The sequence below is a fragment of the Saccopteryx leptura genome, chromosome 3 (assembly GCF_036850995.1).
Source record: "Saccopteryx leptura isolate mSacLep1 chromosome 3, mSacLep1_pri_phased_curated, whole genome shotgun sequence".
In the NCBI taxonomy this organism is placed as follows: Eukaryota; Metazoa; Chordata; class Mammalia; order Chiroptera; family Emballonuridae; genus Saccopteryx; species Saccopteryx leptura.
The window spans coordinates 85,342,394-85,358,802 of NC_089505.1; the positions used below are offsets into that span (position 1 = coordinate 85,342,394).

The following is a 16,409-nucleotide window of genomic DNA, read 5'->3' on the forward strand; positions in this document are numbered from 1 at the left end:
ACCTCTGGGCTGGGAGGGGGCAACAGTTTTTCTGGAGTGGGGGAAGGGTTGTTGGCTGCCTGGCCAGGCTCGAGGACTGGTCTACTCTCTGGGAAGCCCCTACCAGCCCTCCCGATGCCCATCCTGCCCCTGTGCCTCTCGGCTGGCAGTGCTGTCCAGCGTGGGGGCTCCCAGCATGCTGAGTGCCTGCCACACCCCGCAGGGTGCTGACTTCTATGTAAAAGCCAGGGAGGGGTGTGTTTCATCCTCATCCTCCCAGAAGTGTGTGCCTGCGAGCCTGCCCCTGGCCCTGAGCCCTGGGCTCAGCTGCAGACCCAGGCACAGGAGGAACGGACTGAGCCTGGGGGAGGGGACTGAGTGAGGGGGCGGAGCTTCTAGCCCTGGGCCCCTAAAGCCAGGTGGTAGAGGGGCTTCAGCACCAGGAGGGTGGGCCTGCTTCTCCTCACTGACCTTTAAGGTGACCTCAGTGGCCTCAGCCTGAGCCCAAGCCAAGCAGGGCTGTCTAGGGGCAGGAGCTTCCCAGGGAGGGGGATGTGTTTGGGGGAACGGGTCCCCAGGGATCAGGGCCTCACTTCCTGGACAGGCTTAAATCTGGGGCCATCATTTTCCTACTTGTGAGCTCAGTGAAACCCCTGCTTTTCCTGGAGTGCGGCCAGTGTGTGCGCAGGTGCGTGTGTGTGTGTGTGCATGTTATACAGGAGCTGCTGAGCAGCGCCGTGCTGGGCCCAGCTGCCCCTTGCCCACCTGCTAGTTCTCACTGCTGACCCCCAAGCTCTCGGGGAGGGCCAGCCCGCCCACTGTCCATGTTCTGCCTGGTGTGGTTTCAGTTAGTGGAGCAAAGTGGGCTTGGAAAGCCCTGAGGCCGCATCCTCAATTTCGTGACCAGGGTGCAGGGGGACGAACCCCCAGGTCTGCAAAGGGGTCAAAGCCCCCTGTACTTCCTAAGCAAGGGGGAGTCAGACTGCTTAGCCTAGAGGAAGGAGGTCCCACCCAGGCAGGGTATTGGGGTGGGGCAGCCAGGCCCACCTGGGGAGGGCCAGACCAGGCAAGCTCAGGACGAGAACCCTGCAGCAGAATCCGACCTGGCCAGCTGCACCGCCCCTCCTGTTGCAGGTGAGGAAACTGAGGCTAGGGCGTGGGTTTTCTGGGACACCAGACAATCCGGGCGAAGCCTGTGTCCAGACACTGAGAAGTCCCAGCTTACCCACTGGGCACCTAAAGATGTGTCTGCAGAGCGGCGGGACAGATTGGTCCCCTTCATCCCTGACTTGTCCTTTTCTCTGGGCTGTCCTTGCCTCCCTCTGCTGCCCCCTGGAGGCCGGCAGGGGCACGGCGCTGCGCCCTCAGGGTTCAAGGCATGTGTGGCCTGGGGGGGGGGGGACCAATGCCTAGGGGTCCCCATTCCCCACACCTCAATAATGGTCCCCAGGCTCCCCCATTTCTGGCCCTTTGGAGTAGAGTTGTACACCCGTCAAGTCTGGATCGTAGATCTCTGCCCCCCTCCATCCATACCCTTATTGGCCGACCATGGGGTTTCCATGAATTTGACTCACTTTCTCTGTCCTTCCCTCTGTTATCCGTCACCATTCCAGATGGCAGACCCTTGTCCGCGTTGGGCATCCCAAGTTGCTCTCCCAGCTGTCACCTGTCTAGCCCGTTGCTGGGTCTTGGAACAGACCAGGAGCCCATCAGAGGTGAAGACCGGCCAGAGAGTGAGGGTGTGTCCTCATACCTGGGCCCCGTTAGGCCGTCTGAACTCGGTTCAAGTGTCACGGGCCCCTTTGCCAGGTGAATCCCCAGATATCAGCTGATTTTGTTGCCACTTTGAGTGGCAGCTTATTTTGTTTTCTAGTTGGCATGGCCGGTGTTGAAGAACGGTCAATTTGTATAGGTTAGGTTCATGCCTTTTGCACACCGGTGTGGCTTGGTGGCCTACCTTGCCGGGTGCTTATCAATTGGGTAAATTTGTCTGCTGGCCCTTTCAGCTCCTCTATAGTGACAGCCCATCCCCTGAAAACCAGGGTGATTTGTATCTCCTTCCCCCCTCCCCCCCGCCCTTCCTCCCCACTCTTGTTTCTGGCCTCACGAGCTCCACTGGGGTAGGGACAGGGGAGAGTGACAGGGACATCCGATTCTTGATTGTGAAGGCAATCTGTTCATTTGTTCCAGTGTTTCCTGAGCCTCCCCCAGACCCCGTCAGGGTGTCCCTGCCCAAAGCAAGCAGAGCCCGTGCCTCCCAGATGCTGCGTCCAGCGGGTAAGGACAGCCAGACACACAGGCTGTCACCTCAGGGCAACGGAGATCAACAAGCAACAAGGCAAGGAGACAAGCAGGACCCCAGCGGGGCAGGAGGTGGGCAGGGAAGGCCTGGAAAGCGTCGTGCGGACAGACTTGCGTCCACGGGTTTCTCCGTTCAGCTTGCAGCGGACTCTCGCATGGCCCCGTCCATCCCATTCTCCCGGGTTGTACATCCTACAGAGACACCGACCTCTGTGGAACGCTTGCCACTTCCCCAAGACGGTCCTCTGACGTCTCGTCTCACCCGGAGACACTGACACGTTTCCCAGCATTTGCAGCAAATCCAAGCCCTGTGGGATCAGCTCGTTGTGATTTTCAGAAAGTTTAATTTGAGGGGCTAATATTTTATTCGGGATTTCTGCGTACACCTAAAGAACCCATCATTCTCTTCTCTTGCACTTGACCACGACACCTAGATTTAGGACCACAATGATACTGGCCTTGTCGGAGTGAGCGTTTGCCTCTAACATTTTTGGAAAAAAATCCTTTTGATAAGTCCAGGGTGTCTCGAGAGCCTGGCAGGACCTCCTGTACCAACGTCGCCCCCGGCTTTATTGGGAGGGGGTGCATGCTGAGAGGAGAGCTTTGATTACTCTGTGTTCACTTAAGTTCTTGGTTTATGCAGGTGTTTTATTTCTACCTACACCAATCCTGGCCTTCTGTTTTCCCCAAAATGCATCCAATGTTTTGTTTCCAAAGTTATCGGTACATAGTTGTTCATAATACAGGGTGGAGCAAAAGTAGGTCTACAGTTGTGAGTGCACAAAACACAGTTTATTCATGTACTGTTATTATTGTATTTTCCACACCAGCAACTGTAAACCAACTTTGGTCCCACTCTGCACTTTTTTTTTATACTGTCTATTGTGTCTGTAGTTCATTTTCTTTTATATTTTTTTTCTTGCTTTATGTTTAAAAGAAAATTGACAATCTTGGGGAGGGTCTTTATTTTCTGTCTTATTAGTCTTCAAAGAAAATTTTTAAATGTCTATTGTATTGATTTTAGAGAAAGGGGAAGGGAGAGAGCAGGAGAGAGACAGGAACACCGATCTGTCCCTGCTACCCTGACTGGGGAGCGAACCGCAACCTCTCTGCACTTCGAGACGATGCTCTAACCAGCCGCGCTATCTGGGCAGGGGTGTTTTCAAAGAAATTTTTATTTTAAGTGTTTCATTCTCCTTCTGCTGTCTGTAAAGTTTATATACATAACATAAATGTGTACATACACGAAGGTAATAGTAGACGAATGTAGGTGGTGTAACGATATAGCGTGTGCAAAAGCTTACTTAAATTTTAGCACTGCTGAGGTCTCTCTGCTTAACCTCTTGGGCTTTTGTAAAGACTGCATGAAAGCCCTCAATTACAGCTATTTCTCCATTACATTGTCCTTGCTATAAGATTCCAAGCCTGCATTGCTGTTCAAATGCATAAGGGTGTGTATATATTTACATAGTAACTTATGATGCTTTTAAGGTTGAGATATTCAAACTCCTGCCCCGGCGTCCTTGGGGGTTTGCTGTTTCTGCATCTGTGTCTATGCTCCTAGGTGCACCTCTTCCAGGGAAACACCATGGAATGACGTCTCCTGCAGTCTAGGGAGGCTGCTTTTGATCATCTGTCACCATGGACATTAGGGTTTGAACATCTGCTTTTTCCCTTCTTAAACTTTATTTTCCCTCCTTCCGGGCCTTTCCGTGGAGAGACATTTCTTCCAGGTGGTATGAGAGCCAAAACATCCCTCAGTCTCCCGGCACTGGATACACCTGTGTCATCACAACTTTACTCGTCACCGACGTCTCTCTTCCACCAGCGGGGGCGAGCTGAGCACGTGCCCCTCTCGGGTGCGACTGTCTGGGAGTTTCAGTTGTCAATGAGAACAGATGTTTGATTCCCTGAAATACGAGGTTGTCTGGAGAGGGTGACTGTCGGCACACACACACACACACACACGGCGTCTTGTGGGAGGCCCTCCTCCAAGCACCGCTCAGGGCAGGTCCGAGTGGGGACCCGCCAAGAACAACATGGGCTTTGCTGTTTGGTGACAGTTTAGCAGGATGTAAAACTCAAGTTTCCATTTTCTTTTTCTTTTCTTAAACACTTTGAAAACAGAACGCCCATGTCTCTCTGCTTGGACTGCTCCTGACACCAAGTCTGACTTCGCTCCGATTCCCATTCTTTTTTTTTTTTTTCCTTTCAGTCTGAGATCTGAAAACTGGTTCATTGTGGATTCGTGTCCACGTTTTTCTCTTTCTAGGACTTCAATTTAGATGGACGTCAGTCCTTATCCCTTTCTATTAACCTTCTTATTGTATTCTCTCTCTCTCTCTCTCTCTCTCTCTCTAAGCCTCCTTGCTGCCTCCTGGGAGTGTGTCCTGGGACAGGAAACCCATGACATAGCTGTGACTATGCCACCCACCCCTGACTCAGTCTTCACAACGGTTCCCCTTCACCTGCCTCTTCCCGTCAACCATTCCCCTTCCCGGACACTTCTCACATTCACCTGAGTCTTAATAGGCGGCTCATCAATTGGCTTCCTCCACTCTCTGTTGTTCATTACCCGTCTGTTTAAAGAGAAGGCTTCCTAGACACCTCCATATTTTTCCCCGTGGGGTCTTTTGCCCTTGGGCTGGCTGTTGGAGGGGGAGGCGAGGGGGCCTATAGCTCAGTCCCTAAGTGTCCCGAGTGTCGATCTGGGTCTCACCCTCTCTACTGGCCACCCCCGCCTTGTGATGTTCTCTCCTCACCATTGTTTCTGGCTTGAAGTTAGGAGGGGCAGGAGAGGGCTAGGTGGGCCCCCATGCTGCCCCCACACCACCCCCACCCTGGGCCAGCCCCTCCCCTCAGCCTGCAGGCTCTGGGACCAGCTGCTTCCTGGGTCTCAGGGGCCTCAGCTGTGAGCTCATCTGGCAAGTCCATCCAACCCCATCTGAGCAGCTCTGGGACCAGAGTAAACTCAGCTTTACTCATTGGCACCCCCATCACCAAGGGAGGAACAGGGCCAAATGGGCCAGGTACCTGCCAGGCCTCCCTGGTTAGGGGAGGCTCGGGTCGGGGGACAGTAGGGCTGGCGCACCGGAGGCCGCCACGGCGGGACCCACATACAGCAGCACACACACAGGCCTCGAGAAGTGGCTGCTCCTTTCTTAACTTACTGGGTTTCACAAGGTTTGGAGCCACCTCCCGGAGACCCCTCTGCGCCCCACAGTTCTGAATCAGGGCTTGCTGGGCAGGCAGGAGATGGGCAGGCAGCCTTCCAGCACCCAGGATGCCCCGGGCATGTTCAGCTGCCCATAAATACCATCATATAAATACGGCCGGGCGACACTTTCAGGTAAGAGGCTGAGCGGCACCAGTCCCAGGGCCTAGCACCAAAGAGCGTGCTGGGAGGGCAGGGGCCCCACGCGGGCACCTGCATCCGCACCTGCCAGCAGTCCCGACCCAGTTCAGCGGAAGGGGCGGAGCCTCCTCCGCGCAGGCAGCGGGGCGCATCCACTCGCCTGAGCTCCCAGGAGCTGGGCCAGGCGGCGCCTCCCTCCTGGAGGCAGATGATCCTTGCCGACTATGGGGCTGCACCACTGTCCACAGCCCTCAGAAGCAAGGGTGGGCTGCAGTCCTGGCCCAGTCCCGGTGTCCCTCCTTAGAGGTCACCAAAGCCCTTGGGTCCCCTCGGTGGCACCTGGGAGGCGGGCCCTTCTGTCCTGCTGCGGAGCCCGGGCGCTGGTCTGTGAGGGGCCGCATGTGAGGTCGCTGTAGGGACAGGAGGAAGGAGGGTCAGGCCCAGGTGGGGGCCCTTCACGCTGCCCCCTCCTGCCCTCCATTTCCAGCCTCTCGTCCCAGCTTCCGCCCGGCGTTCAGATTCTCTGTAAGTGCCGGAGCCTTGTTAGTCTGCCGAGGACACACCCCAGTGACGCTATCAAATACCACCCAGCCCACTGACCTGGATCCAGAGCCGAGGACGGGGTGCTGGGGAGCTGGGCGGGCCCACCTGTAGGCAGACAGACAGCACTCCGGTTAGTGCCCCACTCCTGGGGGCAATATTGATGGGAAACCCAGGCTGGCAAGGACCGCCCCCTCCTAGGCAAAGAGTGGGGCCTCTATCCCACTCCCCAAGGGAGCACTCCCAGCCCTGCCTTGTCCAGGCAGCACAGAGGGTCGGGAAGCGGGACTTTGGCTGAACGGAGGTGGGGGGTAGGGGGCACTCCACTATAGACCTAGCCAGGTCCACTCCAAAGCGGGGGACAGCGAGGCCCTGCCTGCCCACCTGCCCACTGGGCCTCAGGCGGGCAGCATCCCACCTCCTCAAATGTCAAGGCGGCCCAAGGATGCCTGCGCCGGTGGTGCAGTGCCAGGCGTGACCACCAGGTGCCGCCACCGCCAGCATTATTTCCTGAGCACCTGAAGGACAAGGCTGACCCCCTCCTCGCCGTCTCTTGTGGGCGCCCGCCCTTGCGATTTCTGGGTCCTGATGGTGGGGGCTGCTTTGAGCTGGCAGCCCCACCAAGCCCTGCTCCAAGGTTCAGTGGCTGTAGGGTTACAGTTCCCCCATCAGAGCCGTGTGAACACCAGGGTACCAAGACGGGGTCAGCTCTGCATGTGGGGAGGGGGACGGGCCTGGGCCAGGCTGGGGGCACCGTGTCCCCAGCCCTCTCTCCCCAGCAGGCTGACTCACCTTGACGGCATGTGGGCCCTGTGTAGCCATCTACGCAGTGACACCGGCCACTGACCAGGTCACAGTCGGCCCCACTGCCGCAGTCACAGCGCAGGGCACAGCCCGGCCCGAAGAAGCCCCCTCTGCAGTCTGCAGGACAGAGGGAGCAGGAGAAACGAGACTGAGTGCCCACCCCTGTCCGCCCCAGCCAGGCCTCCCCCTGGGTAGGGGCACGCAAGGGCAGAAACCTAGCCCCCATTTCCCTTCCCCGTCTGAGTGCTCACATGAGAACGCCAGGCACCAGGCACCCGCCCAGAATCCCAGCCCGAGGTTCTGCCTGGGCCCAGCAACGGCGGCCTGGCAGTCAGGGACGCACCCCGGGCAGGACCGCATACAGGACGACCCCTGAGGACCCCGCCCCTGTACCAGATGAGAAAGGTCTCCTTCCCACTGCACTGGGGCCTCTACCTATGACCTCAGCCTCCATGCTGGGCAGAGGTCACCCTGGGGACTTGGGGTGGCTTGAGGACAGGGCGTGGCCCTGACAACCAGAGCAGGAGCTCCACGCAGCTGCCCCCACCTGCAGAGGGGCGGGAACAGGGTACGGCACAGGTGGGGCTGGGATAAGGGAATAGACACTCACCACGGACAGGCACCCACACCTGTGCCCCCGCCAGGAGGCCCACAGACTCACCAAGGTCACAGGTAGCCCCCATGCGCCCTGGGGGGCAAAGGCAGTGGCCGGTGACAGGGTCGCAGGTTGTGTCATTCCCACAGTCGCACCGCCGATGGCAGCCCTCTCCGAACGAGCCTGGCTCACACCCTGGTAGGGGTGGGGCAGTGGGCTTAGCATCTTCTGCTGTCCCACTCTCCGCTGGACAGGGCCCAGAAATCGCAGGGCGATGGGGTGGGAGGGGCTGGGAGAAGGCTCACCCCTCTCGCAGAACTGGCCGTGGAAGCCGGCGGGGCAGAGACACTGGCCGCTGACTGGGTGGCAGGGGGCTCCGTGTTGACACTTGCACACACCCTGGCAGCCGGCCCCGTGGAAGCCAGGGGGACAGGCTGAGGGAGACCAGGTTAGAGCTTCCTGCCTCAGTTTACCCGAGTGAGCAAAGACTCGGCTCAGGGGCCTAGGCTCCCCTTCCTGCCACCTAGGCCCATGTCCCCTATCACAGCCTGGGCTCAGGCGGGAGTTCCACAGGCTGCAACGTGACTCCATTGTAATATGGGGTCAGGCCTTATCTCCTAGGGCCCCCGTGAGCCAAGGTCAGCCAAGATCCCCAACACGTGTGGAAGGAGTGGACACTAGGCCAGGGGTCCCCACCACCACCACCACCACCACGACTCACAGTGCTCACAGGCCTGGCCGTAGAAGCCGGGGCCGCAGCGGCAGGCGCCCGTGCTGGGCTCACAGGTGCCGTTGTTGTGACAGGAGCACTCCAGACGGCAGGCGGCACCGTAGCGCCCTGTGGGGCAGGCTGGGGAGAGTGGCAGGTCAGCCTCCCGCCTCAGACACCAGCCGGATCCGGGTGGCCTGGGAGCCGACCCCGCAGCCCACATGAGGACTTGGCCTGCCCGGCCGGCCCAGACACTCACCCTGCTCGCAGCGCGGCCCCGTCCAGCCCAGGCCACAGGAGCAGCTGCCGTTGGCAGGGTGGCACAGGCCCTCATTTCTGCAGGAGCACACCTGCTCACAGCTCATGCCGAACCGGTTCTGGGGACAGTCTAGAGACAGAAGCCGGGCACTGCTCGGAGCTCTGGCCCAGGGCTGGGACACATCCCCGCTGGGCCCAACATTCATTTAACAAATATTTCCTAGGACCTCTCAGGGCCCGTCTCTGCACCCTCGGCCCACACGTGCCAGGGAGTGACACCAACTGTGTCGGGCCCCTTCATGCATCATTCCAGTCAGCAGGGGAAAGGGGCCTGGGCCCTCAGAGGCTTCCAGCAGCTGCCCAGCTGATGGGAGGGGGTCAAGGAAGCCTTCCTGGGGGTGGTATTCCACACGGGTATAACCGCCAGACTGAGAAAAGGCCGGGAAGCCCGAACTCCAGACGGCCCGTTTATGATCAGATTGACCCTCGGCTGCTGTCCTGTGGGTGTGAGGACATGCCCTGGCTGGAGCCAGGCCTTGGGGCTTCTGACCCTTTGCTTCCACAGGCTAAGACCCAGGGGGTGTCACCAGTTATCTCTATGAGGTAACTCCTGCTACGGGGCTAGGGAGACCCAGTTCAGCCTCCTCCACTGGACAAAGGGATGTGAACAGATCACTTGATGGCCCAAGTCAGGAGCCATGGTCAAGGGAAGGCGTAGGTTGGGAAGGCCCACTGACCTGAGCAGGACACTGCTGTCAACACAAGCAGAGCTCACTTTGTATCCCGTGGGGCACTTGGTGGGGGATGGGGAGGTGGGGTGGGGGTTCTTCAGTGACCATAGGTGTGAATGCACCATGGGACCCCACTGCTCCACCCTGTGGTGGGTGGGGTGACGCTGTGTGCCCCAGGCAGCAGCCGAGCGGGCACTCACCGTGCTCACAGTGGACGCCAGTCCTCCCAGGGGGGCAAGTGCAGGTGCCAGTCACGGGGTCGCAGGTCGCCCCCTGCCCACACCTGCATACATGGGCACAGTCGGGGCCAAAACGACCCTGTGGACAGGCTGCCGGGAGGAAATGGGAGGGTGGCCACCGCTGGCTGGACACCCTTCTCTCTGCCTTGTGGGGATGGGGCAGGGAGAGGCGGGGGGCAGGGAGAAGTCTCCAGAGTGTGGCCCAGACAGAGCAGTGACTGCCCCCGGCACTTTGGCGTCTCTCGTCCCCCAGAAGCTCTGCTGGGGGCCCAGCCTGCTCTGCAGCACGTGACTCACCAGGGCCCCCATCCCACCCCGCCAGCCCCACCGGCCTCCCAGACGGGTGGAAAATCCCCACATGACTCAGGGAAAGGCCCTGTTCTCGGCAGGACGCCCAGCAGACTCTGCACGGCGTTGCACCCGCCCTGGTGGGCAGACCCGAGTGGGGGACACAGCACACAGCCTGCAGGGACACCCCCAGCTTCATGCCATCTGGGGTCAATGGGAGGGCCAGGGAGGTGAGTGGTCAGGTGGCCGTCCTCCTCACAGACTGGGAGTGGGGCCCCGCCCACCACGGTGCAGGAAGGAGCCCCTCACCCTCTCCCAGCCACTCACTGAGGCTGCAGTCAGTCCCGAGGAACCCAGCAGGGCAGTAGCAGGCCCCTGTGGCCACGTCACAGGAGCCCCCATTGAGACATCCACACAGCTGCTTGCAACCGGACCCAAAGCGCCCAGGAGGGCACCCTGCAGGGGAGGGGCCAGCTGCCATGAGCTGAGGGGCGGGGCCTGCCCCCCAATGCAGAGCCCCTGGCGTCCCCCCAACACACCCAAAATGAGGGGCCTTCCCGAGGACAGCCCAGCGGTGGTCTGGGCAGCACTCACGCTGCCGGCAGCCGGGGCCGTGGTGGCCAGCAGTGCACACGCAGGCCCCCGAGGCAGGGTGGCAGGCCTGGTTCTTGCTGGGACACTGGCACTTCTGCCCACAGTTCTCCCCAAAGGTGCCAGACGGGCAGGCTGGGGTGAGGATAGAGTGGTCAGTCCTGGCCCAGCCCCAGAACAGGCGTCCTCCCAGAGTCACCGCTGTGGCCCCTCTTGGCGTTCCGAGGCACAGCTCGGGAACACGTGGTCCGAGCTACCCATCACCCGGGGCCCGCCCAGCTCGGTCACCTACCCTGCTCACAGCCAGGCCCGGTGAATCCTGGGGGACAGCCACACTCCCCCGTGATGTGGTGACAGGCGGCGCTGGGTGGACACTGGCAGCGATGGGCACAGGCCTCTCCAAACCAGCCAGGTGGGCAGGCTGCAGGAAGGCGCGGGCTGGGGTGGAGAGCCCAGGGGCCAGCGCTGGCCTGGGGGGCTCACGGGGTAGAAGACCCACCCCCCTGGGTGCTGGCGCAGCTGGGGGCTCACCGGTGTCACACCGCGAGCCCCCCCATCCCGGCAGGCAGAGGCAGGCCCCGGTGACGTGGTGGCAGGTGGCTCCCCGCCGGCAGGCGCAGCGCTCCTCACAGTGAGCCCCGAACGTGCCCTCGGCACAGGCTGCGGGACGAGATGGTGGAAGGGTTGGGCCAGCGCCTCCAGCCCTGCTTCCGGGGCCGAGAGCCTCTCACGGGGACCCTGGGCGGCTCGGACAGCAGCCCCACCCCCTAAGTGACAACTGGTCAGTTTGCTGAGGACCCACATCTGGAGTGGGGCTGAGGCCACCCCTTGTTGGGCCAGTGGGGCGTCCCGGCCTTAGGGTCTCCCTGCACTGGCCCCCAACCCATCCCACTCACGGCTCTGACACTTGTCCCCAGTCCAGCCAGCAGGGCAGAGGCAGTCGCCCGTGTGCCGGTCACAGAGGCTACCACGGAGGCACCTGCAGCTGTGCTGGCAGCCGGCTCCGAAGCTCCCTGGGGGACACTCTGCAGGGGCGGGAGAGGGATGAGGGTCCCACCTCCTGGGGCAGGCTATGACCCTGGGGCCCACCCGTGCCTTCTGCACCCAGAGCCTCGGATCCCGTGTCCCCGGGAAGGGGAGGAGTGGGGGCTGGTCACACTGTAGGCCCGAGGCCACACCCAGGATGCTGTCCCCACCCCAAGCAGGGAGCTGGCTTTGGCCACAGAAGGAGGGTTTGTACCAGGGCCCAATGGGGAACCAGCCTGGGATCCCCCAGACCCGCAATGTTCCCCTTTCCCTCCTTTGCCCACCCAGGGCTCACCCTTCTCACAGGCCAGGCCGGCCCAGCCCTCTGTGCAGGTGCAGTGGCCGGAGACAGGGTCACAGGTGCCTCCATTCTGGCAGAGGCATGCATGCTGACAGTTCTCGCCGTACAGACCCAAGGGGCAGGCTGGGGACAGCGAGGAGCAATGTGCAGCATCCACCAGCCAGGCCCACAGGGGGCGTCCCACCCGTCCCAGGAGGGCCAGCTCAAATCCCAACATCAGATCGGGGTAGAGACCCTACCCACTACTGCCTCTAGGACAACCTGCCCCAGGCCAACCGTGGTCACCAACCCAGCTGTGGGGGCTCAGCACTGAACAGTGTGGGCCTGGGTCCTCACCGGCCACCTTCCTTCCCTCCTCCAGGTGCCAGGTGCCCCAGCCATCCCTGCCCACCACTCTAGGTGAGCCGTACACCCGCCCAGTGAGGGGTGAGCTCAACCCCTGGCCCCACACTCTCTGGACAGGCCTTACCCTGCAGGCAGCTGGGGCCCGTCCAGCCAGGACCACAGTGGCAGTGCCCGTGGACCGGGTCACAGGAGGCCCCATTGAAGCAGGAGCAGGCCTGGCTACAGTTGTGCCCATAGGTGAGGGCTGGGCAGGCTGCAGGAGAGAGGGCAGTTTAGGGGTCTGGGGATAGGCCCTGGGAGGGGCGGCTGGGCAGATTTCCAGGCCACTGTGGCCACAACGTTCCCCTCTCTGGCCTAAATACCGCTCAGGGTGACCACAAATAGGGACCAACATGCCGGCCTTCAAGGGCAAAGTGGAGTTCCCAGGGTGGTCACCTGGCAGCTCCAGACAGTCCGGCTGGGCCCCAGGAGCAAGTCTGGCACAGGGAGCCCCCCACACCCCCAGCACCCAGGGCTGACAGGGCCTCACGCACCCTGGGCACAGCGGGGGCCCCGGCGGCCAGCAGGGCAGAGGCAGGCGCCACTCACGGCGTCGCAGGGGGCCCCAGCGGTGCAGTCGCAGGCCTGGCGGCAGTCCAGTCCAAAGAATCCTGTCGGGCAGGCTACAAGACGGGGGTGGTGATAGGGGAGACGGCCAGGGTCCCCAAACCTTGCCCACACTGCTGGCCGCCCCATCACTGGCTGCCACCCCCGCCCCATCTCACCTCGCTCGCAGAAGGTTCCCCTCCAGCCAGCGGGGCAGGTGCAAGCTCCACTGACATGGTCACAGGCTCCCCCGTGCTCACACTGACACCGCCGCCCACAGCCTGGCCCAAAGTGGCCCTGGGGACACCCTGAGACACACAGCCGTGGCCAGCCATCAGCTCAGGGGACAGGGAGCCTCACCCAATCCTTCTGGGGCTTCCATCCCAGCAGGGGCTAGGGCTGGCACAGAGAAGCCCCTCCCTGCCCTAGGGGTGCTGGGCTTCCCCACATGCCTCTTCCCCCTACCTCCGCCAGGTAGGGGCCAAGCCCCAGGGCTGGTCGGAGCCCCAGGGTGATCTCTGGGACTACTTGTAGGAGGACCTACCCCAGGCCCAGCTTGTACCCACTGACTCAGCTACAGGAAGCTGGCACCGAGAGGCACGGCCCACAGGCCATAGCCACGCCCGTCCCGTCTCCAGTGCCCCATGGGCTGTGACGGGCCCCTCCTCTCCCTGCTGCTGGGCCAGGTGGGCCTGATGTTGGGCCCAGGTAGGTGGAGAGGTGGGGCTAGGCCTAGGCTGAGGAGGGGGCGCTAGGTGAGCTCTAGTGAGCAGACCTTTCTTATCTGGGGACAAGAGGGGAGAGCTAGGGCCCCCACACTTGAATGTATGCATACAGATGTGTATGTGTGCACATGCATATGTGTGCTTACATGTACATGTGCGTTCGTATGTATACACGTGCACGCACACATGCGCAAGTATTGTGAGCATGCATGTGTGTTCATGTGTGTGTGCGTGCACCGCACACAGAGAGCATGGCCATGGGTCGGGCCGGACTCACGCTGCTCGCATCGGGGGCCCACGTAGCCGGCCTCACACACACACAGGCCGCTGATGGCGTCACAGCTCCCGTGGCCTGCGCTGCAGTTGCAGGTGTGGCTGCAGTCAGGTCCCCAGTGCCCGCTGTCACAGGCTGCAACAGAGCCCTGTCACCCTGTGCAGGCCCAGTAGAGGCCACGGGCACCACAGCCAGGTCAGGGGGACAAGGCTTCCTGCTGGCCCCCAGCCCCCCAGGCCTGAGGTGTTGGCTTCTCCAGGGGAAAGGATGCTGGACAAGGGCCACCTACCCCTCTGGCAGCTGAGGCCGGTCCACCCAGGGGCACAGCTGCAACGTCCAGTTGCTGGGTGGCAGTGCCCATCATTGGCACAGGAACACCTTGAGTGGCAGCCGGGCCCAAACCAGCCTGCTGGGCACACTGTGGGGGTAGGGGAGGGCAGAGGGAGGGTGAGTGGGGGCCACAGGTCAGAAGCTGGGGCGGAGGTCGGGCGGGGTGGCGCTCACCGTCCTGGCAGCGGCTGCCCGTGTAGCCGGGAGGGCATCGGCAGGCTCCGGTCTCGGGCTCGCAGGCGGCATCGTGCTCACATGCAGGGCAGATCGCCTGGCATCCGAGCCCCCAGCGGCCCTCGGGACAATCTAGCCCCCCAAGGCTAATCAGTCTCCCTGAGGGCCTGCTGGGCATCTGGCATAGCAGGGAACCCCATGCACAGAAGTGGGAAGGGGCGGAACGGGTCAGGGGAACTCCTGGCTCCTCCCTGGGCAGCAGGCTGCAGGGTCCGAAGAGGAGCCCCTGCCCCCAGGATGGCTCCAGAGGCACGACAGGCCATCAGAGTGGCCAGAAGACCCCTAGGCAGTAAACAAGCAGCCTAGAGGGCAAACTTCAGGCCCCTCTGGGGAGGGCCAGGCTCTGCTGGCTCCTCTGCCCCCAGGTCCAGGGCTCCTGGTGCCCTTCTGTGGGCACAATTATCAAGACAGCAGAGACCCCCACCCCCAGACTTCCAGGTGGTTCAGCATGGGCTCCTGCAGCTGCTGTGGACGGGGCTGGGGTCCCACCCAAAGTGGTGCGGCACGGACCTGAGGGGACCACAGGACATGGTTGCCACTCACCTGCTCCACAGTCGTCCCCCGTCCGCCCAGGTGGGCACAGACATTGCCCTGTGGCCCTGTCACAAGGGGCCCCCCCACAAGAACAGGAGCCTGAGCAGTTCACGCCAAAGGACCCCTCTGGGCACTCTGCAGGGGGAACAGGAAGGGCCTCAGCCACCCCCACGTGGAGCTGCCTTCCTCCTGCCAGGGTCCCCCACGCCTGGCACCTGCCCCTTGGCCCAGGAGGGTTGCTGGACACAGCTGGGGTCTCCTGGGTGATCAGGGTGGTCACAGGAGTGGGCAGGGGACGAGGGACACAGAGCACCGTGGGAGAGGTTGGGCTATGTGTGGAGGAGCGTGGTGAGGGTCGGCCCGGCGGAGGGCATAGCCCAGCTGGGTCTTGGGATGGGGCTGCCGGAGGGCAAGGCTGGGCGGCGGCTGGGCATCCAGGACCCTGGAGAGCGTCCAGGAGCAGGGACAGGGCTGGCTCTGCCCTCCCTGCGGCCACCTGGGTCACGGTGCTGTGGTCCCTCCAAGTCCCCCGCACCAATGAGGAGTGAGAGGGCCCCAGGAGTGGCCCAGGAGGGCTCAGCTGCAGAGGGGCCTCTGGAAAGAAGGCGGGTGCCTTGGGCCCCGCCCCACCCACCGAAGGCTTCAGAGTGTGCCCTGCACACCCCGCGCCCACCCCGGCTGGGGCCACCGGCCAGTGCTGCCAGGAGGAAGCTCTCCCAGGCCTAGGAAGGACGCCCAACACACGGACAGGGCAGCTGTGGTCACACCCCACGGAGCAAAACACCCCACACGGGGCTGACAGCTAGGCCGTGCCCTGCCTGGGCTGGGATGGGGTGGAGTCCCAGGCCTGGGGCCATTCTGGGCCCTGATGGGGGCTCTGGGTTAGAGGACACACCCCAGGGAATATTGTTATAAGGACCCAGGCCCTGCGGGCACCCACCCACAGGCCAGCACGGGGTACAGGCACACACACACACACACACACACACACACACACACACACACACACACATAACACTGAACTTTGGTGAAGACAGTGCTGCTTGAATGAGGTCAACGTCTGGAATGGCACCATGCGTGGACCACGAACGGGAGGCCTCGGTGGAGCTGGCTGCCGTGGTCCCCCCGGACCTCAGGGGCTCCCTCTCCACTAACTGGGGGCAGGCATGTGTTTGGCTCAGTAATACTTTCCAGACCCAATAATAGTGTGTGTGGGGGCACTGTTTCAATAAAAATAAGTGTCATTTCCTGTGGCTCATCCTTGGGGCACCGATGTCTTTTTAAAGAAAAGAGGGAAAGAAAGGGTAAGAAAACCAGCAGAGAAGGACTGGGCTGAGGCCCCCCCACATCTGGGCACACAGGCCACGGAGAGGGTGGGCAGGGGCAGGGCACAGGGAGGCGGGGCAGGTGAACCACAAGCGTGTGCGTGTGCCTGTGCGCGGGGTGGGGGAGGAGTCAAGCGGCCGCAGCACGGCTCCCTGGGCTCCGCAGTGCTTCCACAGACAGGAAAGCAGGCGTCAGGCGGCCTGGACCACAGAGCTCTTCACAGACGGGGTCGGGTTTGGGAGGTTGGTCCTGGCCGGGTCTCCACAGGCCCCTCTGGTACCAGCGGGACCAAGAATCCTTGGCAGGGTCATCCCTGGGGTCCCTGGGACCACCACATGA

At 61.9% G+C, this 16,409-nt stretch overlaps 1 protein-coding gene across 2 annotated transcripts in view; it reads right to left on the minus strand.

The window, feature by feature from the left end:
• Nucleotides 1-5,183: 5,183 nt before the first annotated feature.
• Nucleotides 5,184-16,409, minus strand: part of MEGF6 (multiple EGF like domains 6) — an 82,291-nt gene continuing 71,065 nt past the window's right edge. For both annotated transcript variants that reach the window (XM_066374863.1, XM_066374864.1), the window contains 21 exons: nt 14,754-14,879; nt 14,151-14,282; nt 13,936-14,064; nt 13,650-13,781; nt 12,827-12,955; nt 12,596-12,724; nt 12,187-12,315; nt 11,712-11,840; nt 11,287-11,415; nt 10,922-11,050; nt 10,683-10,811; nt 10,394-10,525; nt 10,127-10,255; nt 9,473-9,601; nt 8,543-8,671; nt 8,296-8,424; nt 7,880-8,008; nt 7,641-7,769; nt 6,968-7,096; nt 6,236-6,283; nt 5,184-6,045 (listed from right to left, as the gene is read on the minus strand). In XM_066374863.1, coding sequence (XP_066230960.1) covers nt 5,936-6,045; nt 6,236-6,283; nt 6,968-7,096; nt 7,641-7,769; nt 7,880-8,008; nt 8,296-8,424; nt 8,543-8,671; nt 9,473-9,601; nt 10,127-10,255; nt 10,394-10,525; nt 10,683-10,811; nt 10,922-11,050; nt 11,287-11,415; nt 11,712-11,840; nt 12,187-12,315; nt 12,596-12,724; nt 12,827-12,955; nt 13,650-13,781; nt 13,936-14,064; nt 14,151-14,282; nt 14,754-14,879 — 2,615 coding nt within the window. In that variant the 3' untranslated portion in view covers nt 5,184-5,935. The remainder of the gene's footprint in view (nt 6,046-6,235; nt 6,284-6,967; nt 7,097-7,640; nt 7,770-7,879; nt 8,009-8,295; nt 8,425-8,542; nt 8,672-9,472; nt 9,602-10,126; nt 10,256-10,393; nt 10,526-10,682; nt 10,812-10,921; nt 11,051-11,286; nt 11,416-11,711; nt 11,841-12,186; nt 12,316-12,595; nt 12,725-12,826; nt 12,956-13,649; nt 13,782-13,935; nt 14,065-14,150; nt 14,283-14,753; nt 14,880-16,409) is intronic.